This window comes from Chelonia mydas, chromosome 6, assembly GCF_015237465.2.
Source record: "Chelonia mydas isolate rCheMyd1 chromosome 6, rCheMyd1.pri.v2, whole genome shotgun sequence".
Taxonomy (NCBI): Eukaryota; Metazoa; Chordata; order Testudines; family Cheloniidae; genus Chelonia; species Chelonia mydas.
In genome coordinates, this window is record NC_051246.2 from 2,170,796 (window position 1) to 2,192,799 (window position 22,004).

At 51.9% G+C, this 22,004-nt stretch overlaps 1 protein-coding gene across 6 annotated transcripts in view; it reads right to left on the reverse strand.

Annotated features, from left to right (window-relative positions):
* Window positions 1-22,004, reverse strand: part of LOC114018628 (RING finger protein 112) — a 135,082-nt gene that overhangs the window by 100,280 nt on the left and 12,798 nt on the right. For 3 of the 6 annotated variants that reach the window (XM_037898717.2, XM_043549666.1, XM_037898718.2), the window contains exons 12-15: window positions 20,267-20,539; window positions 19,700-19,972; window positions 18,033-18,302; window positions 15,793-16,786 (exon numbers count right to left, since the gene is read on the reverse strand). In XM_037898717.2, the coding sequence (XP_037754645.1) occupies window positions 16,232-16,786; window positions 18,033-18,302; window positions 19,700-19,972; window positions 20,267-20,539 (1,371 nt within the window). In that variant the 3' untranslated portion in view covers window positions 15,793-16,231. Of the gene's footprint in view, window positions 1-15,792; window positions 16,787-18,032; window positions 18,303-19,699; window positions 19,973-20,266; window positions 20,540-22,004 lie in introns of those variants that run through there. The other 3 variants (XM_043549663.1, XM_043549665.1, XM_043549664.1) reach the window with 1 other exon arrangement.

Consider the following 22,004-nt stretch of genomic DNA (forward strand, 5'->3'; position numbering starts at 1 on the left):
TGTCCCAGCGCATGGTCGAGTGTCTGAAGGTGGATCCGAGTGCAATGGCAGAGCAGTTCGTAGAGCAGCGCAGGTCACTGCTGGGGCGGTGCCGGGAGGAGCTGCAGGAGCCGGAGGAGAACCTGCTAATGGCGCTAGAGGAGGAGCTGACTCGGGAGGCCAAGACCTTCCTGAAGACTTTCAGAGGGCGCTATCAGTGTCATGCCAACAACCAGAGTGACATGGACAGCGCTCGCCAAGACCACGCTCTCTTTCTGGGAGTGAAGGTGAGTCAGGGGTGGGAGGCTTTGCCCCAGCCCGGGGAACCCCCAGTGAAACATCACAGCCATCCCCACAAGCTTTGGGGCAGGAGATGGGAGTGCTTATCTCTGGCTCCCAGGGTGGCTGCAGAGATGGGAGATTCCAACCCATGCATGGGGGGCCCTGATCTCAGTGAATGGGGTGGAGGGAAGTTGCTGCGTTGTAGCCAGAGGGTCCATGGGTGAGACAGGGTTGCAGACCTGCCCTTTCTAACAGCCTTGGGCCCCCTACTCTCCCGCTCAACGCAGGAGCTGACTAAGGAGGCCCAGACCTTCCTGGAGACATACAGAAGGCGCTATGAGCATCACGCCTTTAACGACAGAGCCATGGACAGGGCCCGCCAAGACCACGCTGACTTTCTGAGGGAGAAGGTGAGTCTGTGGGGTGGGGGGCTGGGCCGCAGCTAAGGGAACCCCAGAGAAAAATCCAGGCCAGTCCCAGGGGCTATTGGCTGTGGGGCAGGAGACAGGAGTTCATACGTCTGGCTCCCAGGATGGCTGCAGAGATGGGAGACTCCAGTGTAGAATGGGGGCTCTGATTTCAGTCAGGGGGTTTTGGCCAGTGCCCGGCACAACACGGGACCCAATCTCAGTCACAGGGGAGGTGGGAAGTTGCTGTGCAGGGGAGGGGGGAAGTAGAGGGTCCTCCAGTAAGATGGGGTCACACACCCCTCCTTCTAACCGCCTTGGGCTCCCCCTCCACTCCCACACAATGTAGGATGCCCTGTCCCAGCACATGTTCAGCTGTCTGATGGTGACGCCGAGCGCAATGGCGGAGCAGTTCGTGGAGCAGTGCAGGTCACTGCTGGAGCGGTGCCGGGAGGAGATGAAGGAGCCGGAGGAGACCCTGATGACGGCGCTAGAGGAGGAGCTGACTTGAGAGGCCAACATCTTCCTGGTGACCTACAGAAAGCGCTATCTGTGTCACTTAACCGATCTGGGCCAGAAGTTGGGGCAGGGGCTGATATTGTTGTTTGCAGCGAAGTCAAGTTTTCGTCACTGAGGCTGCAGAACTAAGCAGGAGCTGTTAGGGTGGGGCTGGGGGTGGGAGTGGGGTGGACACTACAGACAGGATGTACATGTGCAGGGAGGTGGGTAGCAACATCGGGCAGCAGGAAACCGCGAGAGCTGCAGCTGCCCACATTGAAAGGGCATCACCATCGACACAACAGTTGGACCGTGAGCCCCTGCTCTGTGATTTCCACTGAAACACCTTCCAGGGAGGCCTCCAGCCAGGATGGGAAGCCATCAAGGCACAGAAAATTCACATCTGCCCTCAGAAGTTAGTCCCAATAGTTATCCTCCCACACTCTGGAATACAGTAGGAAGGAAAAGAATGGCTTAAGACAGACACCTGTCAGCTAGCACTTCAGAGCTTAGTTGAGCTGGGTGAACAATGGGGATTTTTGTTCTCTGGTATGAGGGAGTAGGGAATAGGGAGCATTAACCTTTTAATGTTACATGGGAGTTTTACTAATCTCCTTGTAGGTATTTTACTATCTGCTTGTAGGCATTGTGTGTATCCTCTTTGCAGCTGGTTGTGAACTTGAATGTTCTTTCCAGGGTACCATAGTTTTCTGCCAAATTTCTGAATTCTACTAGGTAAAAATATATAAAAGGAGAAGAATTTTTTCAATATTTTTATTAATCTTTTTCTAAAACAAAAAAGCAAATTCCTCCTGTGCTGGCAGAGGAAAGTCGTGGTTTCATTTACCTTCAGCTTTACATTTACAATGTTCTGAAGAGGGTTAACGAATAGCTCAGTGGTTGGTGAGCGTGTCAGGAGGAGAGGCATATTCATGCACAGGTATAGTGTGTGCACATGTTGTAGAAAGACATCAGCCTCTGCCCCCCTGCACCTCTGCCTTCCCCAGGATTGCTGGGCCTCCCCCAGTCAGCTGCTAACTTTAGTTTGTTTGACTTGAACAGTTCCTGTTTAGTAACCCCCTAAAGTTTGTTTCAACTCCTCACGCAAATAAAGATAAAATAAAATAAAAATAAAAAAAACCCAGTATCCCCGATAATGTCACAGCAAACCTGGTGGCTGAACTTTGTGACTTTGTCCTCACCCATAACTATTTCACATTTGGGGACAATGTTTACCTTCAAATCAGCGGCACTGCTATGAGTACCCGCATGGCCCCACAGGATGCCAACATTTTTATGGCTGATTTAGAACAACGATGCCTCAGCTCTCGTCCCCTAATGCCCCTACTCTACTTGCTCTACATTGATGACATCTTCATCATCTGGACCCATGGAAAAGAAGCCCTTGAGGAATTCCACCATGATTTCAACAATTTCCATCCCACCATCCACCTCAGCCTGGACCAGTCCACACAAGAGATCCACTTCCTGGACACTACTGTGCTATTAAGGGATGGTCACATAAACACCACCCTATACCGGAAACCTACTGGCTGCTATGCCTACCTACATGTCTCCAGCTTTCATCCAGGACACACGATATGATCCATCATCTACAGCCAAGCTCTACGATAAAACTGCATTTGCTCCAACCCCTCCGACAGAGACAAAAACCTACAAGATTTCTATCAAGCATTCTTACAACTACAATATCCACCTGCTGAAGTGAAAAAACAGATTGACAGAGCCAGAAGAGTACCCAGAAGTCACCTACTAAAGGACAGTCCCAACAAAGAAAATAACAGAACACCACTAGCCATCACCTTCAGCCCCCAACTAAAATCTCTCCAGCGTATCATCAGAGATCTACAACCTATCCTGAAAAATGATCCCTCACTCTCACAGATCTTGGGAGACAGACCAGTCCTCGTTTACAGACAGTCCCCCAACCTGAAGCAAATACTCTCCAGCAACCACACACCACACAACAAAAACACTAACCCAGGAACCTATCCTTGCAACAAAGCCAACTCTGTCCACATATTTATTCAAGTGACACCATCATAGGACCTAATCACATTACCCACACCATCAGGGGCTCGTTCACCAGCACATCTACCAATGTGATCTATGCCATCATGTGCCAGCAATGCCCCTCTGCCATGTACATTGTCCAAACCAGACAGTCCCTATGCAAAAGAATAAATGGACACAAATCTGACATCAGGAATCATAACATTCAACAACCAGTAGGAGAACACTTCAACCTCGCTGGCCACTCAGTAACAGACTTAAGGGTGGCAATTTTGCAACAGAAAAGCTTCAAAAACAGACTCCAATGAGAAACTGCTGAGCTTGAATTAATATGCAAACTAGATACCATTAATTTGGGTTTGAATAGAGACTGGGAGTGGCTGGGTCATTACACGTATTGAATCTATTTCCCTCTGTTAAGTATCCTCCCACCTTTTTGTCACCTGTCTAAATGGGCCATCTTGATTATCATGACAAAAGTTTTTTTCTCCTGCTGATAATAGCTCATCTTAATTAATTAGCCTCTTACAGTTTGTATGGCGACTCCAACCTTTTTATGATTCTCTGCATGTATATATCTATCTTCTTCCTATATGTTCCATTCTATGCATCCGACGAAGTGGGCTGTAGCTCACAGTAGCTTATGCTCTAATAAATTTGTTAATCTCTATGGTACCACAAGTCCTCCTGTTCTTTTTACTAGTTTACTGTCTGCATTAATACTAGATGTTTTTCGGGATATAAGGGTGTGACTTCACTGAGGGCTGATACTTGATGGCCAGCATATAACCTGAGCCCAGGAGGGGGTTGGGGCCAGGTGACACCTTCTGCCTGGAAACTGGACAAAGGCTGGTGGGGCAGCTAGGGTGTGTGTCTGGGGGAGACTGCTGGAGGCAGTTTCAGTTTGGAGCTGGCTGGGGAGATGGGGGAAGGCCCAGAACCTGGGTCTGGGCTTCCCACCCCACCCTAATTTGGACCTGACTGTGGGGTCCTGTTTTCTGGACCTACAAGCTCTGTTTTAGACTGTGTTCCTGTTGTCTAATAAACCATTTGTTTTCCTGGCTGGCTGAGAGTCACAGTGAATCACAGGAATTTGGGGGTGCAGGGCCCTGACTCCCCCACACTCTGTGACATCTGGTTGTTCTGAAAAATTGAAAAAAAAATTGGCAGATTGAGAAGTCGAAAAAATTCCATTTAGGATCAAATGAAAAGTTTTGTTTGAGCTGAAATTAAAGGGTTTTTTTTTTCAGTTTCAAGCAGGGGGGTTTTGTTTTTATTTTTTTCTTTAATTTTTAATTTTAAAAAATGGAAGTAAATTTAAAAACTGAACATCATTTGGAACTGGAAAAATGGTAATGTTCCATTTTGAAAATGTCAACATGGGATTTTTGGAATTTTGGCTGTTATTTGTTTGTTCCCCAAATGAACAAGTGGCAAAACTAACAAAAAAATTTCAACCTGTTTTGTTGTCTCTCGATCTACTTTTTCACTGGGGTGGGGGGGTAAGAAGGGGAGTTTGGGCCCAGAAGCTTCCGCCAGCTCCAATGATAAAGGGAGAGTTATTAGCTTTGGTTATCAAAGCCAGAATTATTAGCTTCAGTTCTCATTCTGGTCTCCCTCCAACCTACAAAATTGTTTTAATTGGGAATGGCCAGTGCCTGTGAATTCAGAAGAAGAAAGGACCCCAGAAGGGGTTAAATGGGGCCCCACTCTTGGGGCGGGTGGGGGAGCAATGGGAGGCAACTGGACTCACGCACAGGAGGCTGCTGGAGAAGCCAGACGTTCCTGGGCTAACATCAGGGGATGGTAGGAATCTAGGTAGACAGAAATGCAATAGGCTGTTGTTTTAACAACATTGTCTCTTATGCTACATTTCTGCAGCTAAATAAACAATGCTTCAGTTGTTTGGTCACTGGATACTGCTGGTTACAGACTCCTGAAGGGCAAGACAGCATGTGCTAACCCCATTGGTTCTGCTAGTATACAACTGTATATCCATGGGGGGCTCGGTGTGAGAGCAGGCCAAGGGCACGACTCCACCCCAGAGGTAATGGGGACAAAGCCTGCAGGGATGCACTGGGGTGCAGCTAGCCCTGTACCCCATATGTCCAAGGGAGGCTACCAGGTGGGGAACCCCATGGAGGAATCCTTCTTCCTCCTTCTCCTGATGCTTGCCCACCATGTCCCTGCCTGACCTGCTGGCATCAGCAGCTCCCCTCGCTCCATGAAGAGCTTTGCAATCTTCCATGACAAAAGGTCTCAGAAAGACCTTTGAATGGGCAGGTTCCCAGGGATGTGATCCTGGGTGTGACAGCCAGGATACTGGGGATAGCTTCCCAGGGAGGTGCATGACCAGGCCATGAGGGATTAGCTGAGATCCACCTGTGCAAATTGCTAGAGCAACGTCCCAGGCCCCTCTGGTGAGTGGAAACCCAGAGCTGTCCCTCCCAGGAAGTGAAAGGAAGGGCAGGCTGTGTGTTTGTCTGTGCTACGAATGGCAGGTGCCAGGGTGCACCCAGAGATGGTGTCAGAGCAGCAGCGAAAGGGAAACCATGACACTTGGGAAAACAAAGTCTTTCCCTCTCCTAGCCTTATTGTTGGCAACTCCTGGCCTATTTTAGTGGAAACTTTCTCCAAAATTTCAGCTGGAGGCACACACCCCCAGGTCAATGTCTGCAACAGCAGTAGAGGATCCAGTCCCAGAGACCCAGATGGAACCAGTCCCAGAACCAGAACCAGTGGAACAACCAGCACCAGACCCATTGCCAGCACTGAATCCAGTACTTGCAACCTCAACACCACAGGGCCCCACCAAACCTGAAACGGCAGCAGCCCATAACCCTACACAAGAGGCTCAGCTGGAGCCTGAACCCCAACATAGTGTCCCAGGGGAGAGTGGTTCACAGTCAACGGAAACAGCCCCATCCCCTACATCACTTCCAGAGGGACCAAGCATAGGTCCACAATCCAATGCGGAACTGATGTCTCCAGAATCAAGGGAACAGTTCCAGACCAAAAAGGAAGCAGATGAAAGCCTCCAGAGAGCTTGGACGGTGGCATGGAGCAACCCACTGCCTCTCGGATCTTCTAATTGATCCAGGTTTGTTGTAGAAAAAGGACTTTTATACAAGGAAACTCTTTCTGGTGGACACCAGGAAGACTGGCATCCTCAGAGACAGTTGGTAGTTCCAACTGAATGCTGGGCCAAGCTCTTGAGCTTAGCCCACGATCATCCTAGTGGCCATGCTGGGGTGAACAGGACCAAAAACCGTTTGGGGGGGTCATTCCACTGGGAGGGAATGGGCAAGGATGTTTCTACCTATGTCCGGTCTTGTGAAGTATGCCAAAGAGTGGGAAAACCGCAAGACCAGGTCAAAGCCCCTCTCCAGACACTCCCCATCATTGAAGTTCCATTTCAGTGAGTAGCTGTGGATATTCTGGGTCCTTTTCTGAAAAAGACACCCAGAGGAAAGCAGTACATACTGACTTTCATGGATTTTGCCACCCGATGGCCGGAAGCAGTAGCTCTAAGCAACACCAGGGCTAAAAGTGCATGCCAGGCACTAGCAGACATTTTTGCCAGGGTAGGTTGGCCCTCCGACATCCTCACAGATGCAGGGACTAATTTGCTGGCAGGAATTATGGAAAACCTTTGGGAAGCTCATGGGGTAAATCACTTGGTTGCCACTCGTTACCATCATCAAACAAATGGCCTGGTGGAGAAGTTTAATGGAACTTTGGGGGCCATGATACGTAAATTCATAAATGAGCACGCCAATGATTGGGACCTAGTGTTGCAGCAGTTGCTCTTTGCCTACAGAGCTGTACCACATCCCAGTTTAGGGTTTTTCCCATTTGAACTTGTATATGGCCATGAGGTTCAGGGGTCATTACAGTTGGTGAAGCAGCAATGGGAGAGATTTACACCTTCTCCAGGAACTAACATTCTGGACTTTGTAACCAACCTACAAAACACCCTCTGAACCTCTTTAGCCCTTTCTAAAGAAAACTTACAGGATGCTCAAAAAGAGCAAAATGCCTGGTATGATAAACATGCCAGAGAGCATTCCTTCAAAGTAGGAGACCAGGTCATGGTCTTAAAGGCGCTCCAGGTGCATAAAATGGAAGCATCATGGGAAGTGCCATTCACAGTTCAGGAGAACCTGGGAGCTGTTAATTATCTCATAGCATTCCTCACCTCCAACCGAAAGCCTAAGGTGTACCATATTAATTCTCTAAAGCCCTTTTATTCCAGAGAATTCAAGGTTTGTCAGTTTACAGCCCAGGGAGGAGATGACGCTGAGTGGCCTGAAAGTGTCTACTACGAAGGGAAAAGTGCTGGTGGTGTGGAAGAGGTGAACCTCTCCATGACCCTTGGGCCTATGCAGCGACAGCAGATCAAGGATCTGTGGACTAGCTACGCGCCGGCATTCTCAGCACCCCAGGACTGACTGAACGGGCATACCACTCCATTGACACAGGTAATGCTCACCCAAATAAAGTCCAACCTTACCGCATGTCTCCTCAAGCTAAAACTGCTATAGAATGGGAGATCCAGGATATGTTACAGATGGGTGCAATCTGCCCCTCTGTAAATGCATGGGCATCTCCAGTGGTTCTAGTTCCCAAACCAGATGGGGAGATACATTTTTGCATGGACTACCGTAAGCTATATGCTGTAACTCACCCAGACAACTATCCAATGCCACGCACAGATGAACTATTAGAGAAACTGGGATGGGCCCAGTTCATCTCTACCTTGGACTTAACCAGGGGGCACTGACAGGTACCGCTAGATGAATCCGCCAAGGAAAGGTCAGCCTTCACCACACATGTCGGGCTGTATGAATTTAATGTCCTCCCTTTCGGTCTGCAAAATGCACCCGCCACCTTCCAAAGACTTGTAGATGGTCTCCTAGCGGGATTGGGAGAATATGCAGTTGCCTACCTTGACGATGTGACCATATTTTCGGATTCCTGGGCAGAACACCTGGAACATCTACAAAAAATCTTTGAGCGCATAAGGGAGGCAGGACTAACTGTTAAGGCTAAGAATGTCAAATAGGCCTAAACAGAGTGACTTACCTTGGACACCAGGTGGGTCAAGGAACTATCAGCCCCCTACAGGCCAAAGTGGATGCTATCCAAAATTGGCCTGTCCCAAAGTCAAAGAAACAGGTTCAATCCTTCTTAGGCTTGGCCGGTTATTACAGACGATTCATACCGCAATACAGCCAAATCGCCGCCCCACTGACAGAGCTAACCAAAAAGAAACAACCAAATGCTGTTCAGTGGACTGAAGAGTGTCAGAAGGCCTTTAACCACCTTAAAGCAACACTCATGTCTGACCCTATACTAAGGGCCCCAGAGTTTGACAACCCGTTCCTAGTAAGCACAAATGCATCCGAGCGTGGTGTGGGAGCAGTTTTAATGCAGAAAGGACCTGATCAAGAATTCCACCCCGTAGTGTTTCTCAGCAAAAAACTGTCTGAGAGGGAAAGCAACTGGTCAGTCAGTGAAAAAGAATGTTACACCATTGTCTATGCCCTTGAAAAGCTACGCCCATATGTTTGGGGATGGCGTTTCCACCTGCAAACTGACCATGCTGCGCTACAGTGGCTTCATATCGCCATGGGAAATAACAAAAAACTTATTCAGTGGAGTTTAGCTCTCGAAGATTTTGGCTTAGACATCCAACACATCTCAGGAGCTTCTAACAAAGTGGCGAATGCACTCTCCCGTGAAAGTTTCCCAGAATCAACTGGTTAAAATCGTTCTTGAGATGTGGAAAATATTGTTAGTCTTTATGTACTTGGTAGTATATTTAGAGGTGCATGTTTCTTATTAACTCTGTTTTTCCTAGAGCTCCAGCAAGAAATCCCAGCCAGCGTTTCACCCTAGCTGAGATTTGGGGGGGCGTGTCATAAATATAAAGGGAAGTGTAAACCCCTTTGAAATCCCTCCTGGCCAGAGGAAAAATCCTTTTACCTGTAAATGGTTAAGAAGCTAAAGGTAACCTCGCTGGCACCTGACCAAAATGACCAATGAGGAGACAAGATACTTTCAAAACCTGGGAGGAGGGGGAGAAACAAAGGGTCTGTGTCTGTCTGTATGCTGCTTTGGCCAGGGATAGAACAGGAATGGAATCTTAGAACTTTTAGTAAGTAATCTAGCTAGGTATGTGTTAGATTATGATTTTTTAAATGGCTGAGAAAAGAACTATGCTGAATAGAATGACTATTCCTGTCTGTGTGTCTTTTTTGTAACTTAAGGTTTTGCCTAGAGGGATTCTCTATCTTTTGAATCTAATTACCCTGTAAGGTATCTACCATCCTGATTTTACAGAGGTGATTCCTTTACTTCTATTAAAAGTCTTCTTGTAAGAAAACTGAATGCTTTTTCATTGTTCTAAGATCCAAGGGTTTGGGTCTGTGGTCACCTATGCAAATTGGTGAGGATTTTTACCAAACCTTCCCCAGAAAGTGGGGTGCAAGGGTTGGGAGGATTTTTGGGGGAAAGACGTGTCCAAACTACATTTCCCAGTAAACCCAGATAAAGTTTGGTGGTGGCAGTGGAAATGCAAGGGCAAAGGGTAAAATTAATTTGTACCTTGGGGAAGTTGTAACCTAAGCTGATAAAGGTAAGCTTAGGAGGTTTTCATGCAGGTCCCCACATCTGTACCCTAGAGTTCAGAGTGGGGAAGGAACCTCGACAGCTCCAATCTCCCCTGCCTCGATTACAGTTCTGGGCTTCCCATCTAGGATGTATCTTTCTATTTCCTCAGGAACACCCTCTAAGAACTGCGCTATTTGCATTAGGAAGGGCAAATCTTCTGGAGATTTAACACTTGCTCCTGATATCCAGGCATCCCAATGTTTCACAATGTGGTAGGCATGTCGGGTAAATGACAAGTCTGGTTTCCACCTTAGGGCTCTGAACCATCGATGGGAATGCTCGGGTGTTAGCTCCATTCTGACTCTTGCTTTGGTTTTAAACAGTTCATACTTGTTCATGTGTTCCTTAGGCATTTCAGCCACCACCTCAGCTAAGGCTCCACTGAGCTGCAGCCTCAGCTCTACATTGTATTGGTCTGTAGAGATGCTGTACCCAAGGCAGGCCCTTTTGAAGTTTTCTAAGAAGGCCTCTGTATCATTGCCTGCCTTGTAAGTGGGGAACTTTCTGGGATGGGAAGTGGTACCTGGAGAAGGATTGCTAGGGTTTGTTGGTATATTCTGCTGAGCCTTTGCCTTCTCCATCTCCAGTGTATGCTACCTCTCTTTTGCCTTCTCTTCCTCCACATTCTTCCTCTCTTTTTCCTTCTCCTCCAGTTCTTTGTCCCTTGCCTCCATAGCTCTCCTGTGGGCAGCCTCTTGGTTTTTTTCTGCCTCTTTCGCTGCCTCCATATCTTTGTCCTTTGCCTCCATTTCTTTGTCCTTTACCTCCATAGCTCTCCTGTGGGCAGCTTCTAGGGCTTTTTCTGCCTCTTTCACTACCTTCAGTCCGATTAACTCCAATTTGTGTTGTGTCTTGGTTTCTGCCATCTTTGGCTCTCTGTTTTTAACTAACTTTACACCCAAGAGATAGAAATAAAACAAACAAACAAAAAAACCTTGGCTTGTAAAATTTTGCTGTGCTGTAATATGATACCTATATTCTCTGATAGTGATTGTCAGCCTACAGAAAAATCCTAACACCTTTGTCTCCAGGCAAATAGACAGAAAATCCCTCTAGTTGCTCTTAGGTAAAAAAAAAAACCTTCTTCAGGTCTGTGAAGACTAATGAATTTCCCTGCAGGAGGTTAACTACCCTTCTTTTAGGTAGAGAAAATTCCAGCTCACAAAAGACAATTCCCTTTTGTCTCTACTCTGGCCCCCAAGCAGAGACAAAAAAAAAAAAAAAAAAAAAAAAAAAAACGAAAAAGCCAACAACTGTAACTGCTTTCAGTTTAAAACCTGGTTTCCAACAGCCCAAAGGAAAAAAAAATCCTTTTCAAATCTGTTCTTCTGGTTCAAAAGATCTCAAATTGATCTCAAAATGATTTCAAGTTAATCCCACCTCTCTGCCACCATGTCAAGGTTCCTTCCCCACTCTGAACTCTAGGGTACAGATGTGGGGACCTGCATGAAAACCCCTTAAGCTTATTTTTACCAGCTTAGGTTAAAATTTCCTCATGGTACAAACTATTTTACCTTTTGCTCTTGCACTTTTTTGCTGCCACCACCAAGTGTCTAACGGATATATAACAGGGAAAGAGCCCGCTTGGAAACGTCTTTCCCCCCAAAATCCTCCCCAAACCCTACACTCCCTTTCCTGGGGAAGGCTTGATAAAAATCCTCACCAATTTACATAGGTGAACACAGACCCAAACCCCTGGATCTTAAGAACAATGAAAAAAGCAATCAGGCTCTTAAAAGAAGAATTTTAATTGAAGAAAAAGTAGAAGAATCACCTCTGTAAAATCAGGATGGTAAATACCTTACAGCGTAATCAGATTCAAAAGATAGAGAATCCCTCTAGGCAAAACCTTAAGTTACAAAAAGACACAAAAACAGGAATATCCAATCCATTCAGCACAGCTTATTTTCTCAGCCATTTAAAGAAATCAGAATCTAACGCATATCTAGCTAGATTACTTACTAAGTTCTAAGACTCCATTCCTGTTCTGTCCCCGGCAAAAGCATCACACAGACAGAAAGAGCCTTTGTTTCTCCCCCACTCCAGCTTTGAAAGTATCTTGTCTCCTCATTGGTCATTGTTGTCAGTTGCCAGCAAGTTTATCCCAGCTTCTTAACCCTTTACAGGTGAAAGGCTTTTTCCTCTGGCTAGGAGGGATTTTAAAGGTGTTTACCCTTCCCTTGATATTTATGACAGTCCCTGTGGGACAGCACACCTGGTAGTTCTGTGCGTGTCCAGTGGATAGGAGCTGGATGCTCCAGGGGGACACTCAGAGAACACAGGGGGTCAGTGGCTGCCTGTCACTAACTGGTGCACACAGGCCGAGGCCTGCGGGGCCCAGGCAGGCAGTGCTTGTGAGGGTGGAGGCTGGTGGTTTCGAGGAGCTGATCCACACTAGCCCCAGACAAAAATGCTTAGGTGGTGGGGGACGTTAGCACGAGAAAGTTAGGAAAAACTGACAGAAGGACAATACGGGTTTTTTTTGGCAACTGAATCACATTCTTGATCCATATTCAATTTGTCATCCACTGTAGCTCCTGATCCTTTCCAGCCGTACGACCACCTAGCCAGTTATACCCAAGTCTGTAGCCCTGCCTTTGGTTTTTCCTTCCTAAGTGCGAAACTTGGCCTGCGTCTTTATGGAATTTCATGTCTTTCATTTCAGACCAATTCTCTAATGTGTCAAGATCACCTTGAATTCAAATCCTGCCCTCCACATAGCTAAGAAGAAACCAGCCACCATTGAGAGCTGGAATGGCCTAGCAAGGCAGCGTGAGGATGGGTGTGGTATAAACACCTAGCCAACTAGTTAGAGCTATCTATGGACTAAGGTCTGTCCAGCTATCCAACCATGTCCGCTCTCTACAATCCCTGTCTCCGGTTACCCTATAAGCTCTGTCTCGAGCTCTATATGCTTTATCTTTATCTCTTTATAGGTGAGGATGGTAGAGATGCCACTATCCAAGGCTGCCTGACACTTCCTATTTTAAGACCTTGGTTTCAGTTGCCTGTAACTTTGCCAAACTGTAACCGCTGCGGCTGAAATTTCCAGGCCAGATGTCTGCCTCCATCCAAAAGTTTTGGGGAAAGTTTCTCTAAAATGGGTCAACAGTTGCTGAGAATGAGGCTAGGAGGGGGAACGACTTTGTTTTGCCATGTGTCATGGTTACAGGGCTCTCACTGCTCCTCTGACACTGTCTCTGGGTGCGTCCCATTACATGGCATTAGCAGACACACACAGCCTGCCCTTCCTTTCACTGGCTGGGAGTGGGAGGGACAGCTCTGGGTTTCCACTCACCAGAGGGGCCTGGCACTTTACTCTAGCTCTTCCCAAAGGTGGATCCCAGCTGATCTCTCATGGCCTGGTCATTCACCTCACAGGAACTTGCCCCCCAGTATCCTGGCTGACATGTCCAGCATCATATCCTTGGGAACTTGTACATTTCATGGCCTTTCTGGAACCTTTTGCCCTGGAAGATCCCAAAGCCCTTTATGGAGCGAGGGGAGCTGCTGGTGCCAGCTGCTCAGCCAGGGACGTGGTTGGCAACCGTCAAAAGAAGGCGGAAGAGGGATTTCCCCATGGGGTTCCCCACCTGGTAACCTCCCCTGGACATGTGGGGTACAGGGCTGGGTGCACCCTCAGTGCAGCCCTTCAGGCATCATCCCCATTACCTCTTGTGGGGTGGAGTCGTGCCCTTGGCCTGCTCTCAGACCGAGCCCCCCATGGCTGGGTAAGTTTCCATTGGGCTGCTGTGAGTTGGCCACGCCAATTCTCTGGTGAGTGCCAAGGAGAAGGCACTTCCTGCTGTACCCACTGCTGGTGGGGTTTTGGGTTGCCTGGGGGCCCGGGAGGACAGCACCCCAAACTGTAATGGGAATGATACAGCGGTTACTGAGCTCAGCCTGCTGGACACACCCGACCCACCAGGGAGTCTCAGAAATGCCAGCTGCCGTTGCTCCTGTTCTTATTGCAGGCGGGCTGCCTTGGGCATCCTGAATCTCTCTCCCATCTCACAGGGCCCCGGGGCTCCTGGACAGAGCGCAGCCGGCCAGAGCACACCGCCCCGGCCAGGCATTAGCCACAGGCAGGGAGAGGGGATTGACGGAACGTCACTGGAGCAGATCTGGGCACCGAGCCTGGCAGTTCTGACAGCCAGAGCCAGCCCTGCTCCTCCTCCTGGCAGATCTCGGACTGTCCTGCTGCTGAGATACCCTCAGCCATGGATCTTAGCTCTGCCAGTGCCCCTCAAACCCAACCCCCAGGCCCTGCTAGCCCAGCCCTGGGCTCCTCCTTTCCCCACCACAGCTCTGCTGGTGTAGCTCACCCTGGAGAACAGACTCGAGCGCAGACCCATTTGTCTCTGATGTTTTCCCTGCCTCCCTCGCTCTCTGCATCTCTCTCTGCAGAGAGTGATGGGCTGGTTGCTCCCACCTCAGTTTTTATTTCAGGCTCTGGCTTTGGTCAGTGGATGCCCTGGATGTGGGTGAGGAATCTTGGTTCGTCTCCCTTGAAATATTTTTGGAGGGGACAGTTGGCGCAAGGGTGGAGCCCTGGGCAGGTTCCCTGGACCCTTGGCCGGGGCCTGGACCCTCAGCACTGGTGAGGGACATTGGGGTATACCGGGACTAAGGTTTGTACTTGGGGTCCATATTTTTGAGCTTACCCTGCGGGCAACCCACCTGGACAAGAACCAGGTGTGGGCTCACTCTGATGACGTGGATGTTGGCCAAGGTGGGGTAAGAGCCCTGGACGGAGATGGGGGGCAAAGATGGAGGGGCTTCACAGCCTTGGCGGGAATAACTCTTTGGGTGGTAGAGACATGGCTGGTACATAAAAACCCGCAACCCCCTTGCATCTAGAAGAGTTGAGCGAAGAGCTGGAATTGCCTTGGCTAGGCAGAGCTCACCACAAAGGCCAGTTGTCCGGCTCGGGACAAGTAGACTGAACGGCAGAGCAAAGCAGCAGCTGGATTCAGCCATAGCCCAACAGGGTTTGGTGGGGAAACCGCCATGGGAGAGCCATGGGGCGTACTACAGCGGGAGCAGAAGAGTTCACGGCAGCCATCCATGGCAGCCTAGCGACTCCCGTGAGGCCTCCCTGTCCTAGCTGCTGGAACCGTGATTGCTGGACAGGTGATAGACCTCCAGAGCTGCTCATGGGCCAGAGGCCCTGATTTTCCTGAACTCCCAGAAACTCAAACTGTGAGCAAAGAAGTTGGGGAGCCATGAGCTGAGGGTGGGGGCAGAACAAACTGCATTCAGGGTCCAACTGTTGGGACTGTGGCTGATGCTCCCTGAGGTACACTGTGGTGGAAGGCATTAAATACGTCCCCAGTTCAACCCGGCCCTTCCCTTCCCTTTGCTGCCCCCAGCAAAGTTCATTTCTTCAAACTTCTGCAATGGTGAGTGGGTGGAGACTTGCCTGGCAAAGGTGCCCGGCATGGTTACAGGTTCCTAGACGACTGGGGGCAGAGAGAGGAAGGGCTCGACCTCGACCTGGCCCTGGTAGCTGCCGATGCCGCTGCCAGAAGGGTGGCACATACAGCAAAAGTGTAACGTGCTTCCTTGAGTCCAAATGGAACAGGCTAAAGTAGGTTACCTCACCTAAACCAAGCTCCTTGCATCTCGGACCAGCACCGCTGGCCCCCTCTTGCCGAATCGCTACCCCTTTGCTTCAGCGGTGAAGGATACAGGGGCATCCATTCACCTTCTCCTTCTGCCCACAAAAAGTTTGTTTGGCCTGAAAGTCAGGAGCACGTTCCCCTCCCGCCGTGGTTTATTCTCCAGCATGATGACCCCATAGCTTTCTGTTACCTTCGTATGTCCATGGCGCATGCATGAGGCTGGCTTACAAAGTTTAATTGACGTCAACCGAGGTGGACTGACAAATGTACGTCCTACATCTGGCAGAAACTTCTCTGCTGACCCTGCCTTTATTCAGACTTGAAAACGTGTTTTCCATATGCACATGTACGCGTAGCTCCTCACCTCATGACAGGGCCTACATTTCACACAGATATCAATACCGTGTGCTCCTGGGATGCATTCGATGCATTACAAGACACTATTTGTGGCTAAATACCATGACAGCGGTGTGTTAGGTGCAGCGAGTTTGGTCCGGCCTGTTAGGAGTTTCTGACACAGGGCACTGAACCCGCTGCCAGCAGGTACCGATGGGCCTGGGTGTCACACAGTCATTGGAGGTTTTCAGGAGCGGGTTGGACCAAAGTCCCTTCTTAGAATCTGTGGGCGACGGCTGCCCCGCTGTGGAGTGGTTTGTGGTTGACATGTCTGGGCCACGCTACAACCCTGTCACCGCATTCATCGCCGCCAGATTGAGTTGGGGGGGGCGCTGTTCAGATCAGGGGGGCCATATCAGACAGCTCCTCAGTGCTGTCCTCCTCCTCCCCTTGGCCGGCGATGCCCTCGGCCCGGTTCTTATCCTTCTGAGCCATCTTCTTACCAACTCCCCATCCCACGCCCCCACCCACGCATGCCCCAGCCACGGCACCCGTCCCAAGACCAATGACCACCGCCTCAGCTATGCCGAGCGCTGCAGCTTCAGCAGCAATGGCACCAGCGGCAATTCCCGCAGCAGCACCTCCACCCACCGGTGCCAGGACCACCCCCCCCACGGCAATGCCTGCTGAAATGGCAAATATCTTGAAGCGCTTCCTGTAGGTCTCCAGGAAGGTCTCGGCCTCCTGCATCAGCTCCTCCTCCAGCTCCGTCAGCAGGGCATCTTTATTCTGCCTCAGCTCCACCTCCAGCTCCATCCCCAGGGCCTCTTCCCTCAGCAGCATGTCTGTCCAGCACCGCCCCAGCAAGTCCCCACGCCACTCTGTGAACTGCTCGGCCATCTTGCCTGGCCTCACCTTCAGGCATTTAAGTGGGTTCCTGGAGTCGGTGTCCTGCAGTAGAAGGGAGAGCCAAGAGTATTAGACGTGGCAAGTCCTGCTTAGACCCTGTGATGAAGTGCGACTGTTTTTAATGTTTCCTCTGAATGGTGTGGGGGTTCCTCAGTTTCCCCTATGCAGTTCTTAAGTATCTAGGGGGTGGGATAAGGGTGTATGATCATTGCAGAGCCCTAGATGGCAGGTGTGTGCAGGGGTCTGGACACAGAGAGTGGCCAACACCCTGTTTCCTGGCCACTGGTGGCCTCAGCCCTTCCCCCCTGCAAGGTGAGAGCTAAAGGGTTGGAGAACAAAGGAATCCGTTGACCTCCTGGGCCGGTAAAGGGACAAAGCCCAGAGGAGGAGGGGGCTGGAGGGAGTTTCAGTTTGGGGCTGGCTGGGGACCTGGAGTGAAGTGCAGATGTGGTTGTCTGGCTCACTGCCCGCCAAAATGGACCTGGCTGAGGGGTCCTGTTCTCTGCACCTACAAGCTCTGTTTTAGACCATGTTCCTGTCGTCTAATAAACCTTTTGTTTTACTGGCTGGCTGACAGTCACATCTGACTGTGGAGTTCGGGGGCAGGACCCTCTGGCTTTCCCAGGACCCCGCATGGGCGGACTCGCTGTGGGAAGCTCAGGGAGGGGCAGAGGATGCTGAATGCTCCGAGGTCAGACCCAGGAAGGGGGAAGCTGGCTGAGCTGTGTGTCCTGCAGACAGGCTGCTCACAGAGAGGAGACTTCCCCCGAGTCCTGCCTGGCTCCGTGGGGAGGAGTTCCAGAGCATCGACCAGGGACTCCGTGACAGACCCCGACCAAGATGGGGGCCCTTGTTGTACAAACACCCTCCAACTGAGATCAGGGCTGCCATCGTGCCAGGATCCCACAACTCAAATTGGACCCCCCCCCTGTCATGCCAGCTGCTACAGAGACCAACCCCCCAAGTGAGATCGGGGCCCCAGGTGTGCGAGGTGCTGCACACCCCTCACCCCATGACTGAGACTGGGCCCCCATTATGCCGGGTGAGGCTCAGTTCTCTGGACTGAGATCAGGGCTGCCATCATGCCAGGTGCTGCCCAGAGCCCCCAAAACTGAGTTGGGCCCCCCCGCAAGGTTTGGGATTGGAGTCTCTCATCACTTCAGCCACCCTGGGAGCTGGAAATGTGAACTCCCACCTCATCCCCAAAGCCGATAGCCTCAGGGGCTGCCCAGGATGGTTCCCTGAGGTTCCCCTGGTGGGAGGCACAGGCCTCCCTCCCCAGATTCACCTTCTCCTTCAGAAACTCAGCGTGGTCTGCGCGGGCCCTGTCCAGGGCTCTCTGCATGGTGTGACACAGATAGCGCCTTCGGTAGGTCTCCAGGAAGGTCTCGGCCTCCCGAGTCAGCTCCGCCCCTAGCGCCGTCAGCAGGGTCTCCTCCGGCTCCTGCAGCTCCTCCCGGCACCGCCCCAGCAGTGACCTGCACTTCTCCACCAACTGCTGCGCCATTGCGCTCGGATCCACCGTCAGACAGTCGACCATGCGCCGGGACAGGCCGTCCTGCGTTGAGTCGGAGAGGAGGGGAGAATAGTGGGGTGCAAAGGGCTAGAAGGGGCGGGTGCGTGACCCCATCTCACCAATAGACCCTCTGGCTACAGCACAGCAACTTCCTCCACCCTCCTGACAGAGATCCAGGCCACTGCTGTGCCGGGGTTGCAGTCTCCCATCTCCGCAGCCCCCTGAAAGTGGATATGAGGTCTGTGACAAAGTGGGACTGTTCTTAACGTTTCCTCTGAATAGTGTGGGGGTGCCTCAGTTTCCCTTAGGCAGTTCTTAAGTATCTAGGGGGTGGGATAAGGGTGTATGATCATTGCAGAGCCCTACAGGGCAAGTGTGTGCAGCGGTCTTGACACAGAGAGTGGCCAACACCCTGTTTCCTGGCCACTGATGGCCTCAGCCCTTCCCCCCTGCAAGGTGAGAGCTACAGGGTTGGAGAACAAAGGAATCCGGTGACCTCCTGGGCTGGTAAAGGGACAAAGCCCAGAGGAGGAGGGGGCTGGAGGGAGTTTCAGTTTGGGGCTGGCTGGGGACCTGGAGTGAAGTGCAGACGTGGTTGTCTGGCTCACTGCCCCCCTCAAAATGGACCCAGCTGAGGGGTCCTGTTCTCTGCACCTACAAGCTCTGTTTTAGACCATGTTCCTGTCGTCTAATAAACCTTTTGTTTCACTGGCTGGCTGAGAGTCACATCTGACTGCGGAGTTGGGGGGCAGGACCCTCTGGCTTTCCCAGGACCCCGCCTGGGCGGACTCGCTGTGGGAAGCGCACGGAGGGGCAGAGGATGCTGAATGCTCCGAGGTCAGACCCAGGAAGGTGGAAGCCGGGTGAGCTGTGTGTCCTGCAGACAGGCTGCTCACAGAGAGGAGACTTCCCCAGAGTCCTGCCTGGCTCCGTGGGGAGGAGTTCCAGAGCATCGACCAGGGACTCCGTGACAGACCCCGACCAAGATGGGGGCCCTTGTTGTACAAACACCCTCCAACTGAGATCAGGGCTGCCATCGTGCCAGGATCCCACAACTCAAATTGGACCCCCCCCCGTCATGCCAGCTGCTACACAGACCAACCCCCCAAGTGAGATCGGGGCCCCAGGTGTGCGAGGTGCTGCACACCCCTCACCCCATGACTGAGACTGGGCCCCCATTATGCTGGGTGAGGCACAGTTCTCTGGACTGAGATCAGGGCTGCCATCATGCCAGGTGCTGCCCAGAGCCCCAAAACTGAGTTGCCCCCCCCCCCCCCCCGCAAGGTTTGGGATTGGAGTCTCTCATCTCTTCAGCCACCCTGGGAGCTGGAAATCTGAACTCCCACCTCATCCCCAAAGCCGATAGCCTGGGGGGCTGCCCGGGATGGTACCCTGAGGTTCCCCTGGTGGGAGGCACAGACCTCCCGCCCCAGATTCACCTTCTCCTGCAGAAACTCAACGTGGGCTACGCGGGCCCTGGCCAGGGCTCTCTGGTTGGTGGTGTGACACTGATAGCGCCTTCGGTAGGTCTCCAGGAAGGTCTCGGCCTCCCGAGTCAGCTCCGCCCCTAGCGCCGTCAGCAGGGTCTCCTCCGGCTCCTGCAGCTCCTCCCGGCACCGCTCCAGCAGTGACCTGCGCTGCTCCGCAAACTGCTGTGCCATTGCCCTCGGATCCACCATCAGACAGTCGAACATGCGCAGGGACAGGCCGTCCTGCGTTGAGCCGGAGAGGAGGGGAGAATAGTGGGGTGCAAGGGGCTAGAAGGGGTGGGTGTGTGACCCCGTCTCACCAATAGACCCTCTGGCTACAGCACAGCAACTTCCTCCACCCTCATGACCGAGATCCAGGCCACTGAGTGCCGGGGTTGCAGTCTCCCATCCCCGCAGCCCCCTGAAAGCGGATATGAGGTCTCCTCTCCTGTCACAAAGCCTGTAACCCACGGGGTTGGCTGGGATGTTTCTTTGGGGTTCCCCTGGCTGGGGGCACAGCGACACCCCTGGACTCACCTTCTCCTGCAGAAACTCAACGTGGGCTACGCGGGCCCTGGCCAGGGCTCTCTGGTTGGTGGTGTGACACTGATAGCGCCTTCGGTAGGTCTCCAGGAAGGTCTCGGCCTCCCGAGTCAGCTCCGCCCCTAGCGCCGTCAGCAGGGTCTCCTCCGGCTCCTGCAGCTCCTCCCGGCACCGCTCCAGCAGTGACCTGCGCTGCTCCACCAACTGCTGCGCCATTGCGCTCGGATCCACCGTCAGACAGTCGTCCATGCGCCGGGACAGGCCGTCCTGCGTTGAGCCGGAGAGGAGGGGAGAATAGTGGGGTGCGAGAGGTTAGAAGGGGCGGGTGCGTGACCCCGTCTCACCAATAGACCCTCTGGCTACAGCACAGCAACTTCTTCCACCCTCCTGACCGAGATCCAGGCCACTCTTCTGCCAGGGTTGCAGTCTCCCATCTCCGCAGCCCCCTGAAAGCGGATATGAGGTCTGTGACAAAGTGTAACTGTTCTTAACGTTTCCTCTGAATAGTGTGGGGGTGCCTCAGTTTCCCCTATACAGTTCTTAAGTATCTCGGGGGTGGGGTAAGGGTGTATGATCACTGCAGAGCCCTAGAGGGCAGGTGTGTGCAGGGGTCTGGACACAGAGAATGGCCGACACCCTGTTTCCTGGCAACTGATGGCCTGGGCCCTTCCCCCCTGCAAGGTGAGAGCTAAAGGGTTGGAGAACAAAGGAATCCGGTGACCTCCTGGGCCGGTAAAGGCACAAAGCCCAGAGGATGAGGGGGCTGGAGGGAGTTTCAGTTTGGGGCTGGCTGGGGACCTGGAGTGAAGTGCAGACGTGGTTGTCTGGCTCACTGCCCCCCTCAAAATGGACCCAGCTGAGGGGTCCTGTTCTCTGCACCTACAAGCTCTGTGTTAGACCATGTTCCTGTCGTCTAATAAACCTCTGTTTTACTGGCTGGCTGAGAGTCACGTCTGACTGTGGAGTTGGGATGCAGGACCCTCTGGCTTCCCCGGGACCCCGCCTGGGCGGACTCGCTGTGGGAAGCGCACGGAGGGGCAGAGGAGGCTGAATGCTAGAAGGTCAGACCCAGGAAGGTGTGAGCTCTGTCTCCCGCAGACAGGCTGCTCACAGAAAGGAGACTTCCCCAGAGTCCTGACTGGCTTCATAGGGAGCAGTTCCAGAGCATCGCCCAGGGACTCCGTGTCAACTGGTGGCAGAGGTGGGATGTACTGCACCCCATGGATGGCGCTTCCTGCAGTAAGTGACTGGGGAGCAGTAAAACGAAGGGAGATTGACGGGGACCAGGCATGCTGAAGATTCAGAGAGAGACGGTTTCGGGGGGCGGTTAACCCCTGGGAGTTTGTGACCAGCGAGAAGGACTGTGCAGTAATGGGGTCCCCCTGGGGACTGCGGGGAGCAGTCTCAGGGGCGGAGGAGTGTGCAACTCGACCCTGGCAAAGAGGGGGTGACCTCGAGAAGCGCTGGCACACTATGGGTTCTCCGTGGAAACCCTGGGGAGCTGAGAGCACACAGGCCTGTGAGTCCACAACAACTTGGGAAGAGCAGAGTGATGGCCTGTCACCATCTCCTTAAGAAGGACATTGTAATCCTGTGCAGAAAGAGAGGGTTACACATTGGAAAGTTCACCAAGGCGCAGTTCATCGTGCAGCTGGAGGAGGATGACCGCTCTAAGGAACAGATTCCTGACCCCAACTGGGGCTATAGAAGGATCTGGGAGCAGCTGGAGTGG